The 13,885-nt window shown below is 42.5% G+C and overlaps 1 protein-coding gene across 32 annotated transcripts in view; it reads left to right on the top strand.

The window, feature by feature from the left end:
* SORBS1 (sorbin and SH3 domain containing 1) overlaps positions 1-13,885 on the top strand; it is a 794,498-nt gene that overhangs the window by 436,165 nt on the left and 344,448 nt on the right. For 19 of the 32 annotated variants that reach the window (XM_069240480.1, XM_069240470.1, XM_069240456.1 and 16 more), the window contains one exon: positions 8,764-8,879. In XM_069240480.1, the coding sequence (XP_069096581.1) occupies positions 8,764-8,879 (116 nt within the window). Of the gene's footprint in view, positions 1-2,663; positions 2,715-8,627; positions 8,655-8,763; positions 8,880-13,885 lie in introns of those variants that run through there. The other 13 variants (XM_069240476.1, XM_069240469.1, XM_069240468.1 and 10 more) reach the window with 2 other exon arrangements.

Raw genomic sequence — 13,885 nt, forward strand, 5'->3', positions numbered from 1 at the left:
CAAGCAGAGAAAGAACCAGGGAATGTATGTACTGATGCATTTCCCATGGACACAGACTGGGAAAACCACTTTGACACTTTGAGTCCAACAAGTAACTTGTGGCTTCAAAATACAGACAGGAAAAAGAGAACTTTATAGTAAAATTTGTATTGACAGATAAAGATAAGAAAAACACCAGAAAAAGGAAGGAAGAAAGATCTAAAAAAAACAAAGTGAAAGAATGCTTACCAAGCAAAGGAAAGAGCAAATAAAAAAGACAAAGAAAGAATGAAGGGAAGAGAAAAAAATAGTGAAAGAATGAACGCCTGATGAAGAAAAAAGAGAGGAACGAAACAAGGAAAGAAATAACCAAGTTTTTGCGAGTTTGAAAGAGGAGGTAGCAAGAGGAAGAGGGAAATAAAAAAGGGAGAGGGGTAGAAATAAACAGTTGAAGAAAGAGCAAAACTGTTAACATGGATTTTAAGAGCTGGAAAGAAAAGTGGGGGAGAAAGAAAACAATGAGTGTAAACGGAGTAAAGGAAATAATGGAGTGGGATTGGTGAAACAGACCCTCCCAAATAAAGATAGCAGCTAAGACTATATTTAATTGGCTCCCCCACGTCCTCAAACATAAGCCAGAGTGTCGAACAGCAGGGGGCACTGCAGAACAGCAGGAGGTGCATTAGCAGAGTTCAGTGTGAACCCTAATACAGCAATATTGGGTGCTTCAAATCAGGATTTGGTGTATAGACAGAGCTGTGTCCCGGCCCAGGGCTGGAATAACAGAAAGGCAGCGGGTGAGGAATGAGAAAGGGAGCACCGTGTAATTACTGACATTGTAATACTGGGATGCTGCAGGTTAAGGTGCACTGACAAAGTTGTATGTGGGCTTCAGTACTGGAATAGTAACAGGCACACAAGATCAGAAGTGAGGTATGTTAATGGAGCTATGTGTGGAACCCAGTATTGGTGAACCAGTGTTGCCGAGTGTTAGTCTGGATGTGCCCTGGTGGGGCCTAGTATGGGAGTGGCATTGCCTCTGAACCACAGAAGCAAAGATTCCTGAAGGGCGTGTGTGTTCCACCTTAGCACTGAGAAGAAGTGTGTACTGAATGTTAGAATTGATGGATTCTGGCAGAACTGTGGTGGTTCACATCAACAGTGGCGTTAGATGTTAGACTTAAGGTGCACTGGCTGAGCTGTTTATTGCTCTTTTGGGTATAGTATAGGCTTGGCAGTGGGACTCAATATTAGATTTAAGCTCCTGTAATGGAACTGTATTTGAGTGAGGTCCCAGTATAGCAAGTGACCTCACTGGGGTGGAACTGAGGTGCACTGATGGAGCTGCGCCCATGGTCCAAGTACTGGTACAGCAGAGTGTACTGGCTGTAAGAATTGAGGTGCTCAGGCAGACGGCTTGTGTGGAGCTCCTGGCACGGCTGAAGCCTTGGAGTGTGTGAACTGCGGTGCACTGATGGAGCTGCGCCCAAGGTCCCAGTACTGGAGCAGCAGAGTGCACTGTCTGTGAGATTTTAGGTGCTCTAGCAGACAGCATTTGTGGGGTTCCTCCCGCTGGCACGGCTTAGGGCCTGGAGTGGGTGAGCTGCAGTGCACTGATGGAGCTGCGCTTGAGGTCCCAGAACTGGATCAGCAGAGTGTACTGACAGTGAGAACTGAGGTGCTTTGGTGTAGACAGCATGTGTGGGGTTTCTGGCACTGACACAGCTGAGATCTTGGAGTGTGTGAACTGCAGTGCACTGTTGGAGCTGCACCCAAAGTCACAGTACTGGAGCAGCAGAGTGTACTGACTGCAAGAACTGATGTGCTCTGGCAGACATAGTATGTGGGGTTCCTGGTACTGGCACGGCTGAGGGCTTGGAGTGTGTGAACTGTGGTGCACTGATGGCGCTGCGCCTGAGGTCTCAGCACTGGAGCAGCAGAATGTACTGACTGGAAGAACTGGGGTGCCCTGGCAGACAGCATGTGTGGGGTTCCTGCCACTGGCACGGCTGAGGGCTTGGAGTGTGTGAACTGTGGTGCACTGATGGAGCTGCGAATGGGATTCCAGTTTGGAGCAGAAGTGGGCACTTTCTCTAAGGATTGCGGAGCCCTGGTAGAGCTGGGTGCCTAGGCTATAAGCAGTTACAAGCTCTCAGAACACAGGTAGGCACACTTGGTAAAGAAAATCCAAGCCAAGAAAGGGTGGGAGCCAGGCAGCTGAGAGAGGGTGCAGAGAGGTCATAAAGACCAAATATGACCAAGATAACAGCCTGATTTATAGCCATGTTTACAGCTAAGCTCAGAGGAAAAATGCTTTGAAAATGGAAAGAGAAGCTTCCCCGGACAGGAGCAGGAAACAAAGCAAATAAAAGTCCACTATAGACCAAATAAACAGGACAAAGCATAATTATACAGTAGTAAATGGCTGGAAGCCCACAGAAGAAGTATACTTAAAAATATACAAGAGGTCATATGCTTACGCTCGACCTAAAAAGATCTGTGTATCCCAAGCCTGATTTTTCTTGATAATTCCGGAGAACTTAAAAGAAAAATATTGGCAGTCTTTGACTCTTTGAATACGACAATAATATATGGAAGAGCTAAAGGGGGCCAGTCGGGGTGACACACCTTTGATAATGGGATGATGTCTTTGCTTATCAGTTATGGTATAATCTATTTTGTAGATTTCCAGCTGGGAAGAGACTTTGAAATGGAGGACTCAACAGGAAGTAACCGTAAGCACTTTTGCTATCATTCACTTGCTCTGTTCATACAGGGGACACTTTGCAGAAAAGCCTTCAAATCCTATGCAAAAATAAACATAAGATTATATGGTCAGCAAATCTGAAAACTCGAATGGTAAATATGATTTGTGACTTTCTGAGAGTGTGTAAGGATAACACTCCTAAAGTCATACTGGAGGAATATTAAAAATGTAAATGCACTCATTGACAAACATTGCATGTAAGGCCTTAACCCCCTTGAATGCAAAGGACGAGGTGGTCTCATCCTCAGCAACATTGAGGCTGGCTGCGTGAGGACAAGACCAACTAGTTCTTAGCAGTTAAGTGACTACATAACTGAAAGGGGTTAAAGGTGAAACCTCGGTCACTGAAAAAGATGGTGAAAATTAGATTAAATAAGAAAATAAGAGATGCCTTTAAAGCTGGCAGTATTGATAGAGAACCCTTGATAAGACAAAACAGGAAGGACTTTCGATGGGAGATCAGAATGATTAACTGGAATGAGAAAGAAACTGAGTCTGAAGTCATAACAGGCTATATGGAGAGAAAATAAAGACATTCTGGGATATTGTGGACAAAACCCTGTGGAAATGAAGAAACCTTAAGCAATCCCAGTCGCTGAGAGGGAATGGATTAAGTATATCTTAGAGTTATATCATAGGAAAGCAAACAATACCAGCCCTCCCCAAATGCCTAACAGAACCACTTTGGACAACCCTTTTTTCAACAATAAGTGGAATCAAGGGCATTTTAAAGAATTAAAATATTTGTGGGCACAGGGCCTTGATAGTCTGTCTGTTGGGATATTAAAGCTAGATCCCAGTTTGTGGGCAACAGTCCCTACTCTGGTGTTTGTGGCAGTAATAAGTGGACATGAAACCCAGGAATCATGGAAAGGAAGCCTAAATGTCCTGACTTATAAAAATAGTTGTTGCATGTTACCAAAGAGCTATTGCATGGTAACATTGATGGATATACAGACCAAAATATATGTGAAACACCTTTTACAAGCACTGGAAGACTGTTTTGAAAAGGAGACTGTTCTTCTGAGGATGCAACTTGGATTTAGGAGAGAGTACTGAATGGTGCACTGGTGCCTAACAGTGAAACTGCTGGCAGAACAATATGCCTTTGAAAAACCTCTGTATGTCTTGTATTATAGGTTTATCTATGGCATTTGAAACAATTGATTGCACCCATCATTGGGGAAAATGGCAAATTGGAAGATACCACCAGATTGATTGGAACTAATAATGGATCTCCATGATGGGTCCTAGACCAGGTTTGAATTAGATAGTAATGCAGCTCTATCTATGAAAGTAAACACACCAAATGGTTTAGGCAAGTGTCTGCGTTCTAGCCCTGATCATGTCCTCTGTATGCGTAGCCGATCCTCCTGTAACACTTACAGGGTAATTACAAGTTTGTCGGTCCCAACGCGGGACCGGCAAACTTGCGGAGAGGACACCACCGCCATGGCACCTATTACGATGTTCCCACCGGCAGGAACATAGTACTGGCGCATTTCCCCGGTCAGTCCTGTGGAAATAGTGCTACGATATAGCACTCTTCACCCTTAAATAGCAGACAGTTAGGGGGGCCTGTGCACTTCCCACGACATGGTTGTGGGCAGTGAAGTTCCCCCTTTGACTCCCTGCACTACCTTTCCTCCAGGCTTTTCATTGTGTGCTACCCGCCATGAAAAGGCTGGCGGAAAGAGGGTTTGTAATCGGCATGGCAGTGCTGAGTTCAGTGCCGCCATTGTTGATTACAAGCCCAACCACTGTTATGCCATTGTGAACCATGTTCCCAGCAGGGGCATCGGTCCTTTCGCAGTCCAAACTCCAAAGTTGTAATTTGGCGGTTGGACTGTCAAAACTGCGGCGTTCTGACCACCACTGTGAGTCTGTTGGTCTGAACACCACCAGACTAGTAATAAGGCCCTTAGTCTGGCCTGTTCATTTCAATCAAAATTGGGAGCTAAGCCAATTTCATCTCTGTTCTTTGTGGACGACACAGTACTATTGTATCTTGCCAATGTCAGCCTAAAGAGTCAACTAAACATTTTTGTGGCCTAATGCACTGCAAACGATTTGATTATTAATTTCTCTCAATCAAACGTAATGGTACTTTCTAATGAAATATACCAGAAGTGGTGGCTCAGTGAACTGCAACTGGAGATAGTAAAAGGTTACAGGTAACTATGTCTCCGCTCTAAATACAATCTCAACTTTAATCCCCACATCGACCAACAGGAATTGAGATCAAATGTTATTGCAGGTTCACTACAAAGAATGGATTTTATATTTGGTTATAAGTCTTTTGAAGCCCTGAGTTAGACCTTTAACTCGAAAACAATCAACCTTTTGCTCTATTGCTATGAAATCCTTTTTGAGAAGAATATTACTCACTTCCAGATCATGGAAATTAATATTTGGAAAGGATGGTTAAGGCTACTGAATGGCACAGTCAATAGTTCTTAAAGATGAGCTGGGACTGTCAAGCATAATATTTAAGTATCGGCAAAAAATCCTGAAGTACTAGTTTTGTCTTACCAGTGCAACTGAAGAGTCATTGAGTCACCCAATTAAAAGATATAAAAGCAACCCATATGTGAAAGTGGATGCTGAAAGTAAGACTTGACGAAGTTCTAGCTTTCATAAATTGAGGAAGGATAAGGAAGACGGTACTGATATGATCATTTGACCCTTCTGTAAAAACTGTTTGTTGACATTGTCTCATCTGCTTGTATTTTGCACTGCTCTTCGAGCAGAGAAAAAAACTTCTACTTCTGGTTTTTAGAGAACTACAGATTTGTTGTTTCAAGGACTTAATGACATCATGACTTGTGACAACTTGATACTATGTTACAGTGTGAGAAAAGGTTTAGTTACTGGGTCCGCTTAGAATCTATATAGCTATTGCTAGGACACATTGCATTTTATATTCCTGCTTTTATCAAGCTTCTCTCCAGTGCACTGCCCAACTATTCTCTATTAAGCACAACTACTTTATATCTTCATTTTAGGCACATATGTATGGGGATAATGTTTATAAGTTTTGATTTTATGAGGAAGTGATTGTTACTTTGGTTTCATGAAATAAATACACATTACATTGAAATGAGTTATGATTTTAGTAGTGACATTTTGCTTAGCTATTTTGTGATGTAGCGTGTTTTAAATGTAATGATTTGGTGTTATGTTAGTATTGCCTTATTTGCTTAATAGCAAACAAAAAATGTATGTCAAATGCCTGGTTATAGAATGGATGGAGTGTGGGGCATTTGTTCCCTATCTGCCCATGAAGGGCAGTTGAGGTGTACTGAAGAAAAGGTCCATGTACCCAGAGACCTGGTTTCTAAGGAGGGGTGGGGTGACACAAACCACTGGGCTCAGGCATATGAGATAGCTCTGGAGGTGCGCAGGATCCCTGAGGAGGATTGGCGAATTGGCACAGAGAGTCATATTCCTGGTGGTGGGAGGGACACTCTGCTGGCTCTAGAACAGAGTGACAGGGAGAGGTGTACCCCCATTGAGGAAGCCCTGGTATGGGAGTACAGAGTCACCCCAGAGGAGGGTAGGTTGGGTTTCAGGGACAGTCAGACATTGTCTAACCATATGGAGGTTGATGTGGTGTATGTTTGCAAGGCATTGCATGGTTGGGTGAAGGGTAATATGGTGAACACGCCTGAGGGGCTGTATAACTTGTTTGCTGGAGAACACATGTTCAGTCACGGTTTTCCAGAGCTATGCCAACACAAGGTGGAGTGTGAGTTTTCTGACCCCAGGGAACTTGCACTGGAGGCAGACCTCTGGGTTAGTGCCAGAGGCTCTGAAGATGCATTGGGAAGTAATCCTAACGGCAGAGGATCAGGTCTTCAGAGTGAGGAGGGTTGCAACACCCCAGACAGGCCCTAGTGTTGTGGGGGGGGGTGAAGGGTCCCACTTCCTTTCCAAGAGTAGGAGAAGGGATGGGAGTGGGCAGAGCCCCGGGTGACCTATCTCCAGCCTCAGTGCTTGGATTGCTCTCAGAGGGGACGCAGTCAGGGGGACCTGGTCCATACCAGGAGACCATCCACTGGTGGGAGTTCCATAATGTCAGGAGAACAAGTGTCCCACGAGGTCTAGTATCTGGCAGCACCACTCCAGAGAGGAGAGTGGAAAAGTCCAGATGGAGGGGTGAAAGGGAGAGACAGTCCCAAGAGGGAGAACCAGTGGGTCAGGGGTTGCTGGCTCTGAGGTCAGAGCACCCCAAGAATGACCCTTGTGATCTGACTTTTTGCTTGTGAGGGCTTGATGCTCTGTCCGATGGACAGAGGTTGGGAGACCTGCGCTAGACAGACTCTCACTCAACACATGAGGAATTTGTGTCCCCTCGGGGGGAGCTGGTTGTACTTCCCCGGAAGTCCTGGTTTGCCAGACACATGCTCAGCCTAGGGGTACAGACCCTGGGCTGGAGAACCAGTCTCAGAATACCACCCCTTAACTACTGGGAAGGAGAGTGGACAAAAGGTGCCAATCACCTAGGGCTACTGCGCCCCACTCTGAGAAACCACAGAGTTTAGAGAGCCTTGGAAGGGCTAAGGCCTGACTCTAATCACTGTCAGCTGTCAGTGGCCACTGCGGGTTGCTGTCCTTGTGGACAGAGTTGCCCTTGATTTGGGGACAGGTATTACACACCAAGAGTAGAAGGACCACACCACTATGTTGGCCATGGTGGTACTGTCTGCCTACTGGGAAACTTCAGTGAGCAAAGTAAGGTTAGGTGCTGCACAGATGGGGTCCACAGGTGAAGAGAAGGATTTCCCATGGGTTAGCTTAGTGGGCCCTGAGATTATGGACAGAGGAACCCAACTGGAACACACCCCTGCTGTTGCAGGCCAGGGTCCAAATTCTATTTCCCTAAGCAGGGACGTCCATCAAGGTACTGATTAGTGTAATCTGGCTTTAGGCTGGAAGGGGTTTGTGTTGTGCCTGGCCCTCCTTGCAGGGTACTTCCCAAGCGTATTGCCTTCTTCCTCCTATTTTTTCTGACCTGTTTTTGTTGGCTTTAGGGCTCTGGACACTTTACCACTGCTAACTAGTGCTAAAGCGCTGATGCTCTCTGTCTAAAATGTATTGGTGACTGGTTTCTCCATTATTGGCATATTTGATTTACTAGAGAGACCCCCAATACAGTGCATGAAATGTGCCCAAGGCCTGTAAATCAAATGTGACTACATAAATCCTTGACGCTCATTTCACACAGGTTTTAGGAATGCCAAAAACCCTTGCATGGTGGATATGGTTATTTTGTGAGTCCCCTCATGTGGCTACTTTTCTTGTGGTGCTGTACAAGGCGTACAAGATACATTACACTAAACGGCGTGGCTTAAGTTTTACAATGAATTGAAATGTAACTGCTGTACTGTGTGTACTGTGAAAAGTTTATGAAGTGCACCATAACGTAATGCATAGTTTTCGTTCTGTCCTCGAAATGTTCAAGGCTTGTGCATACTGATAGAACGTTTGATTGTGGCAGCAAAAGGGACTATGACATCCCAAACTATTTTCGAATATAGTTCACATAGTTGAAGTTATGCTTGATATGTGCAATAGACCAAAGCGATTACGACTCATTCTCTAGTGTAGTATGCGTGGTTTCCTGCTGCTTGCCCAACAAACAATTGCTCCTTTGAAGCAATGAACGAATCCCTTGTATTTATAAAGGTCAGAAAAGCTGAGAGCATGATATTTGCAGCCAGTTTACATGGTAATGTGTAACACTGTCAGGGCGAGTCAATACAGAAAGGTTTTCTCGCTGTTTAGTAGTGCTCTTAAAGCTACAGGCATTCTTCCCCCATTTTAACAGTTTCTGTGTCCTTATCCTTTTTTGTCTCTCTGCATTCTTTGGAATACATAGATCTGGAGCCAGGACAAATAGAAACAGGTATACAACCACTTTTGGTAGACAGTGCTTCTGTTTATGGTGAGATACACGTTGATGACTGTCGCAGGACACAAATCCTTATGACCTGGCATTCTTTTTAATATGTTAGATGAATGGAAGTCTTCTTCCAGTGTTGACTCTAACGGAGATGCTCAGCCAACATCATTAACCTCAAAGGGGTATCGAAGCGTGCGTCCGAATCTTCCTCCCGAAGGCAAGCTCCTGGTAAGCAGTTTTACATTGCTTTGTTTGGAATTATCAGACGTGTTTCTATATGTCATTGGCGACTGGTCAAAAACATTTTTATAAAAGCATTTCCAAACGAATTTACACAAAGAAAGTAAACCACGTGAATAGCAGTAACAGCTACAGCTTGTAGGATTGCTTCCTTCTGTTTGGTTATTTTCACTGGCCAGAAGAAGGTACAGGGCAACAAGTACAATGTAAGTCGTTTAGTCTGATTCTCATTTGCTGAGCAATTTTTGGAACTGTATAGTGAAGCAATAAAAAGTTACTACTCATTTTATTAGACGGCTTCATAAAATAAAAATACGCTGTATCCAATTCATCTGTAGTTAGTAAATTGGACAATACGGGCAGCAGTCTGATTTGTAGTCTATGATCAAGAGGTTGGGTATGCAAGCATGGATTTCCAGTTCAATCTAACGCCATACTGTTATTCAGGAATAGTAAACACTCAATGTAAGTGACAGTGGAATACTGCAGCCAGCGGTACAGAACTGCTTGTTCCTCAGTGGGTGATTGGTGACCAGAATTACTGGCATAGGGCACTCTTGGACTATTACATCACTCACAGCATTGGTTTCCACCACCAGGGTGGCTGATCTGCATAGAGGATCTCCCATGGAATGAGCCATGCCTTTCACTATAACCGTTCTGTAGCAAATTCTCTGATCAGAAAACTGGGGTGGTCTTATTTATAGTGGTGTGCCATCATCCTACGTGTGGGGTCTGGTCAAATCCAATAAAGAGCAGTATTTTGGAAAAAGGTGTGAGTTGGGTAGGAAAGTCACAAAAATGTAGGGACCAATTAACAGGACATTAATTTAAGTTCAGTTTAAATATGTTCACTTCCTAAGGTTTTACTCACACCAGTTTCTGTGCCTGCAAAACTTTCTTTCCCCTTTCGCACCTAAGCTTTATTAGACAAGGTAGGGTATTTCCACACTGTGCGACCTGAGTGACTCACCGACTCACAGTCTAAATATGATCTGATTCTACTAATGCAGTTATATGTTGAAGCGCGTTCAGATTAGTTTAAAGGGTGTTCCTATGGAGAGATGGTCACATGTTTGAACCTCCCATTAACTAGGTGTGAGCGGCAGGATTGTGTGTTCTGTGCTGTGTTCATAGACAACTGCCCTCTTTTAATTAAAATAAGGATTAAACTGAAATCTGGATCTGCTCTTGCTAGTGTTTGTCATGTGGCGATTTCTTCTTCAGAAAAGCCTTCCTTTTAATGGCTTGCCATTCATGTACACATTACTTCTATTTGAATATCTCTATCATTCACGTTCTCAGAATACATGTTTGGTTATTCATGTTCACCACTAGTAGACAGCAGAACCATGATCGCTCAGTGTTAATCATTTGCACCACCTAATCCTAAAACATTCAGCAAATGGCGCTAGATCCAATGTATGTTCTAGCTTTGCGACTGGACTGTGTATATAATGCATTTGTTAATTTACCTCCATTTTAAATTCTGCTAGTGGACAACTTCGTAAAAATGATTAGTAGGGTACTGTCTTAGAAAAAACAGACAACTGTATGAGAGAAACGCTGACAGCTGCTGGTATTTTAACATTTTACGAAGGCTTCATTGTCAGAGCTGTATGTTCATCTCTCCAAGCACTGATACAGGGCTAGGTGTATATGTTTATCGACATAAGCAGTTCCCTCTTGCTGACTTGGGCTAGTGGTGCTTTGCTGGGTGTTTACATTATTTGTAGCTGACTGTTTTTTCAGCTATTTTGTGGTATCATTTAATACCATGAAACAGATTGTGTAGATGAAACAGAGAGCCTTTCATTGATCAGTATCAAACGTTTAACAAATGAATGCAATTATTTAGGTATTTTTAAGAAATGAAACGTTTGAAAATATTGAATTAACTTTTCTCAAACACGTGCTACCACTACCCTTTCAAGCACACCTGAAAGAGAAAATCATGTTGAGAAATATGTATGGTGGGGTTCCAAGCTACATCTCACTACTGCAACAATTATTTCAGCATTAGCTTAGGGGATATGGATGCTACAAATAATTACTTCCTCTGTACTCGAACACCTAGATATATCATTGGCGATGCGAGTGTATAAAACCAAATGAAAAGCAATCTATGGTATGTGCTCGTCTGCACTGCAGGACACTTATGCTGGCATGCTGAGGAAAATTATTTTCACACTTGATGCATTTTGTTGCACTCACTGCCATAAAAGAAGTAAATCGGTGAAGTGATGTTAAATATAAACTGACTCATACCCAATTATAGTGAAAAACGATGTTAACAACCTCAGCCGTTATGCTGTTATTGTACCTAAAAATGCCATGGTTAAAAGAGGTACAAGGAAATCTTGAAAGCTATCAGATTCGAACGTAACAATGGAAAGAGAAATAAAATGCACGAAGACTTAAAAATTAGATGAAAAAAGAGTGAGTATTGATTTTTTTTTTTTTTTTTTAGTTCTTTATTAACCAGTTTAGACTATTAAATTAATTTCACTAGTTACCACCAGAGTCATTTCGTGTTCCCATTCCAAAAAAGAGTATCTGAGTCTTTCTCTTTAGGACAGTTTGTATAGAATGCAGATTCATGAATGCGGTTGGTAATACCTTTGCATTTACTGATCCTTCGAGTCACAATTGATTTATTTTATTTTCTTCTTTCTGTTACTCAGAGTTATAAATGCATTTCTGTTCATGCTACAATCAACGCTAACATAAATACTTACATAGTAAAAATACACAATGAGTAGCATAGTCTCTGGAATCGAAACTACTAAAATAATAACAAAAATTTGTAATGCAATGGGTCTCACATTAGATGTGTTAACGTTGTAAATTCCTAACTGGACTTTTACTGCCACTTGAATTGGAAATTAAAAGGAAAACAGTTGACGTAAGTGAGCCGATTCAAAGCGCCACGGCCGCCATGAGCATGAGTGCGAAGGAGAGACACAAAAGGAAAAAGAAGTTCGCTTGCAGTCATACATATTGGCAATCGTGTAATTATCCATGTAACAGGGTCAATGTCCAAGGCGGTGACCAAACTGCCCAAGGAGGGACAGTCATAAAGCATTTACCAACTATAACAAAAGATTTTTGAAAAGCAAGCCCACGAACGGGTTATAGTTATGGGCGTGGTTAAAAGCCCTCAAATAGATTAAAACAGATCAGAGCGCTTCTGCGCTCAACCTAAAAAGCAGGGATTTAATCATATACAGAAAATACGATTTCATTGTGGTCTCACCAGAGGACTGAAAATTCCCATCTAGAATATGCCAAACAGAACTGAAGTAGGTGACAAACCTTGTAATGCTCCGGTAACCGATTCTGGAACTCTGTCTCTATTTCTCGATACTAAGGGTCAGGTGTACAAAGCCATTTAGCATTTCTTAACGGTCCGAATCATTATTTCAGGCCCTTAAGAAATGCTAAATGGACTTTTCAGATGTACAAAGCCCTTTAGGGAATCACAAATTGCAATTTCTACCCCGTAGAAATCATAATTTGCCATCCTCTAAGTAGGAAATCTCAAATAGGGATTACCTATTTGCAATTCCTATTCAGAAGTACAAAGTATTTCCTAAATCCGAATTGGGCATTAGGAAATGCAGGGCTAGGTGTAGGTAGCTTGGCATTTGCGATTACCTAATAGCAAATTTTTGCTATTTGCTATTAGTAAATCACAAACAGCTATTAACAACAGTGTCTCAAACAGTGTTTGCGCTTCCTAAATGGTTTGCAAATGACCTGCCTCATTAATATTCATGATGCAGGTTGCAATGTGCGACCCATTGTAAATGGCTGGCACTCACAGGGATGGTGGCCTGCTGGGGTCAGCAGAACGCTTTTTAAATAAAGCAATATTTTCCGAAAATCAGCCTGTTTTTTACTTAAAGGAAAACAAGATGCATTTAAAAAATAAAAAATAAAAGTTTGATTTTCATTTTTTTAAAGTGGGCACTGGTCCGTGGGACCACTGCTTGCTCTCAAAAAGTGTTGGGGCCCCATTCACAAAGGGGAAGGGGTTCCTTGGGAACCCCTTCTCGTTTGCAAATGGGTTGTCACCTTCTTCGCAGAGTTGGTAAAGTATGAATGTTTTGCAACAGCATTCCCAGTCGTAAAACATTCATATATACCAGTGTTACTCGATATTATGAAGGGACGCCATTGACACGCCCCTTCCAGATAGCGACTTGCAAACCCATTTTGCGATTTGCTAATAGGTTACCAATCGCAAAATAGGGTTTAGTACGTCCAAAAATGCTTTTTTCTGGTCGCAAATGGCCTGATTCTGCAAATCGGGCCTTTTGTGACCAGAAGAAAGCTTCGTACATCTGGCCCGCAATTACCATTCACTCCAAGTCGATGGTAACCATGTACGATTTAAAAAAAATCACCCAAAGATGCTTTTTTAAAGTGCAATATAGCACACACATGCCCCTAAGGTATATGTTTGCTCTACATGTGCACCACAATTTTTGAGGAGATTCACAGGAGGCATTTTGGCCATAGCCATCCTTGGTTTTGCATTTCCAAAATAGCGAATTTCTATGCAGTCGCTATTTAGGAAATGCAAAATTGCAACTATGTACATCTAGCCCTATGAGTGGCCCTACAAGTGGCCTCATTTTCCATAACTCTTCCTGTTCCAGAAGAAATGCATACTTTTTTTTAACTCATCTTTGTTACAGTCAGTAATGTTTAATACAACACAAATTATCTAGGGTGCAATACCACTGTTCTGTTGCAACATGTTCCTATCTGTGCTCTAGAGAAAAAATAATGGAAGGATAATGACATATAAAATGTACTAATAAAAACTACAGGTGACATTGTGCGGTAGGGGTCAAGCAGTGCTTGAAATGGAAAAAATAAAGTGCAGGTACTCTGTGCTAGAGTACCTGCTTGTTTCTGAGAAGTGCCGGTACTCCCCAATTAAAAGTATTACGTTTTTCTTGAGATGTGCCGGTACTCTCCCACTC

Source organism: Pleurodeles waltl, chromosome 6 (assembly GCF_031143425.1).
Source record: "Pleurodeles waltl isolate 20211129_DDA chromosome 6, aPleWal1.hap1.20221129, whole genome shotgun sequence".
Lineage (NCBI taxonomy): Eukaryota > Metazoa > Chordata > Amphibia > Caudata > Salamandridae > Pleurodeles > Pleurodeles waltl.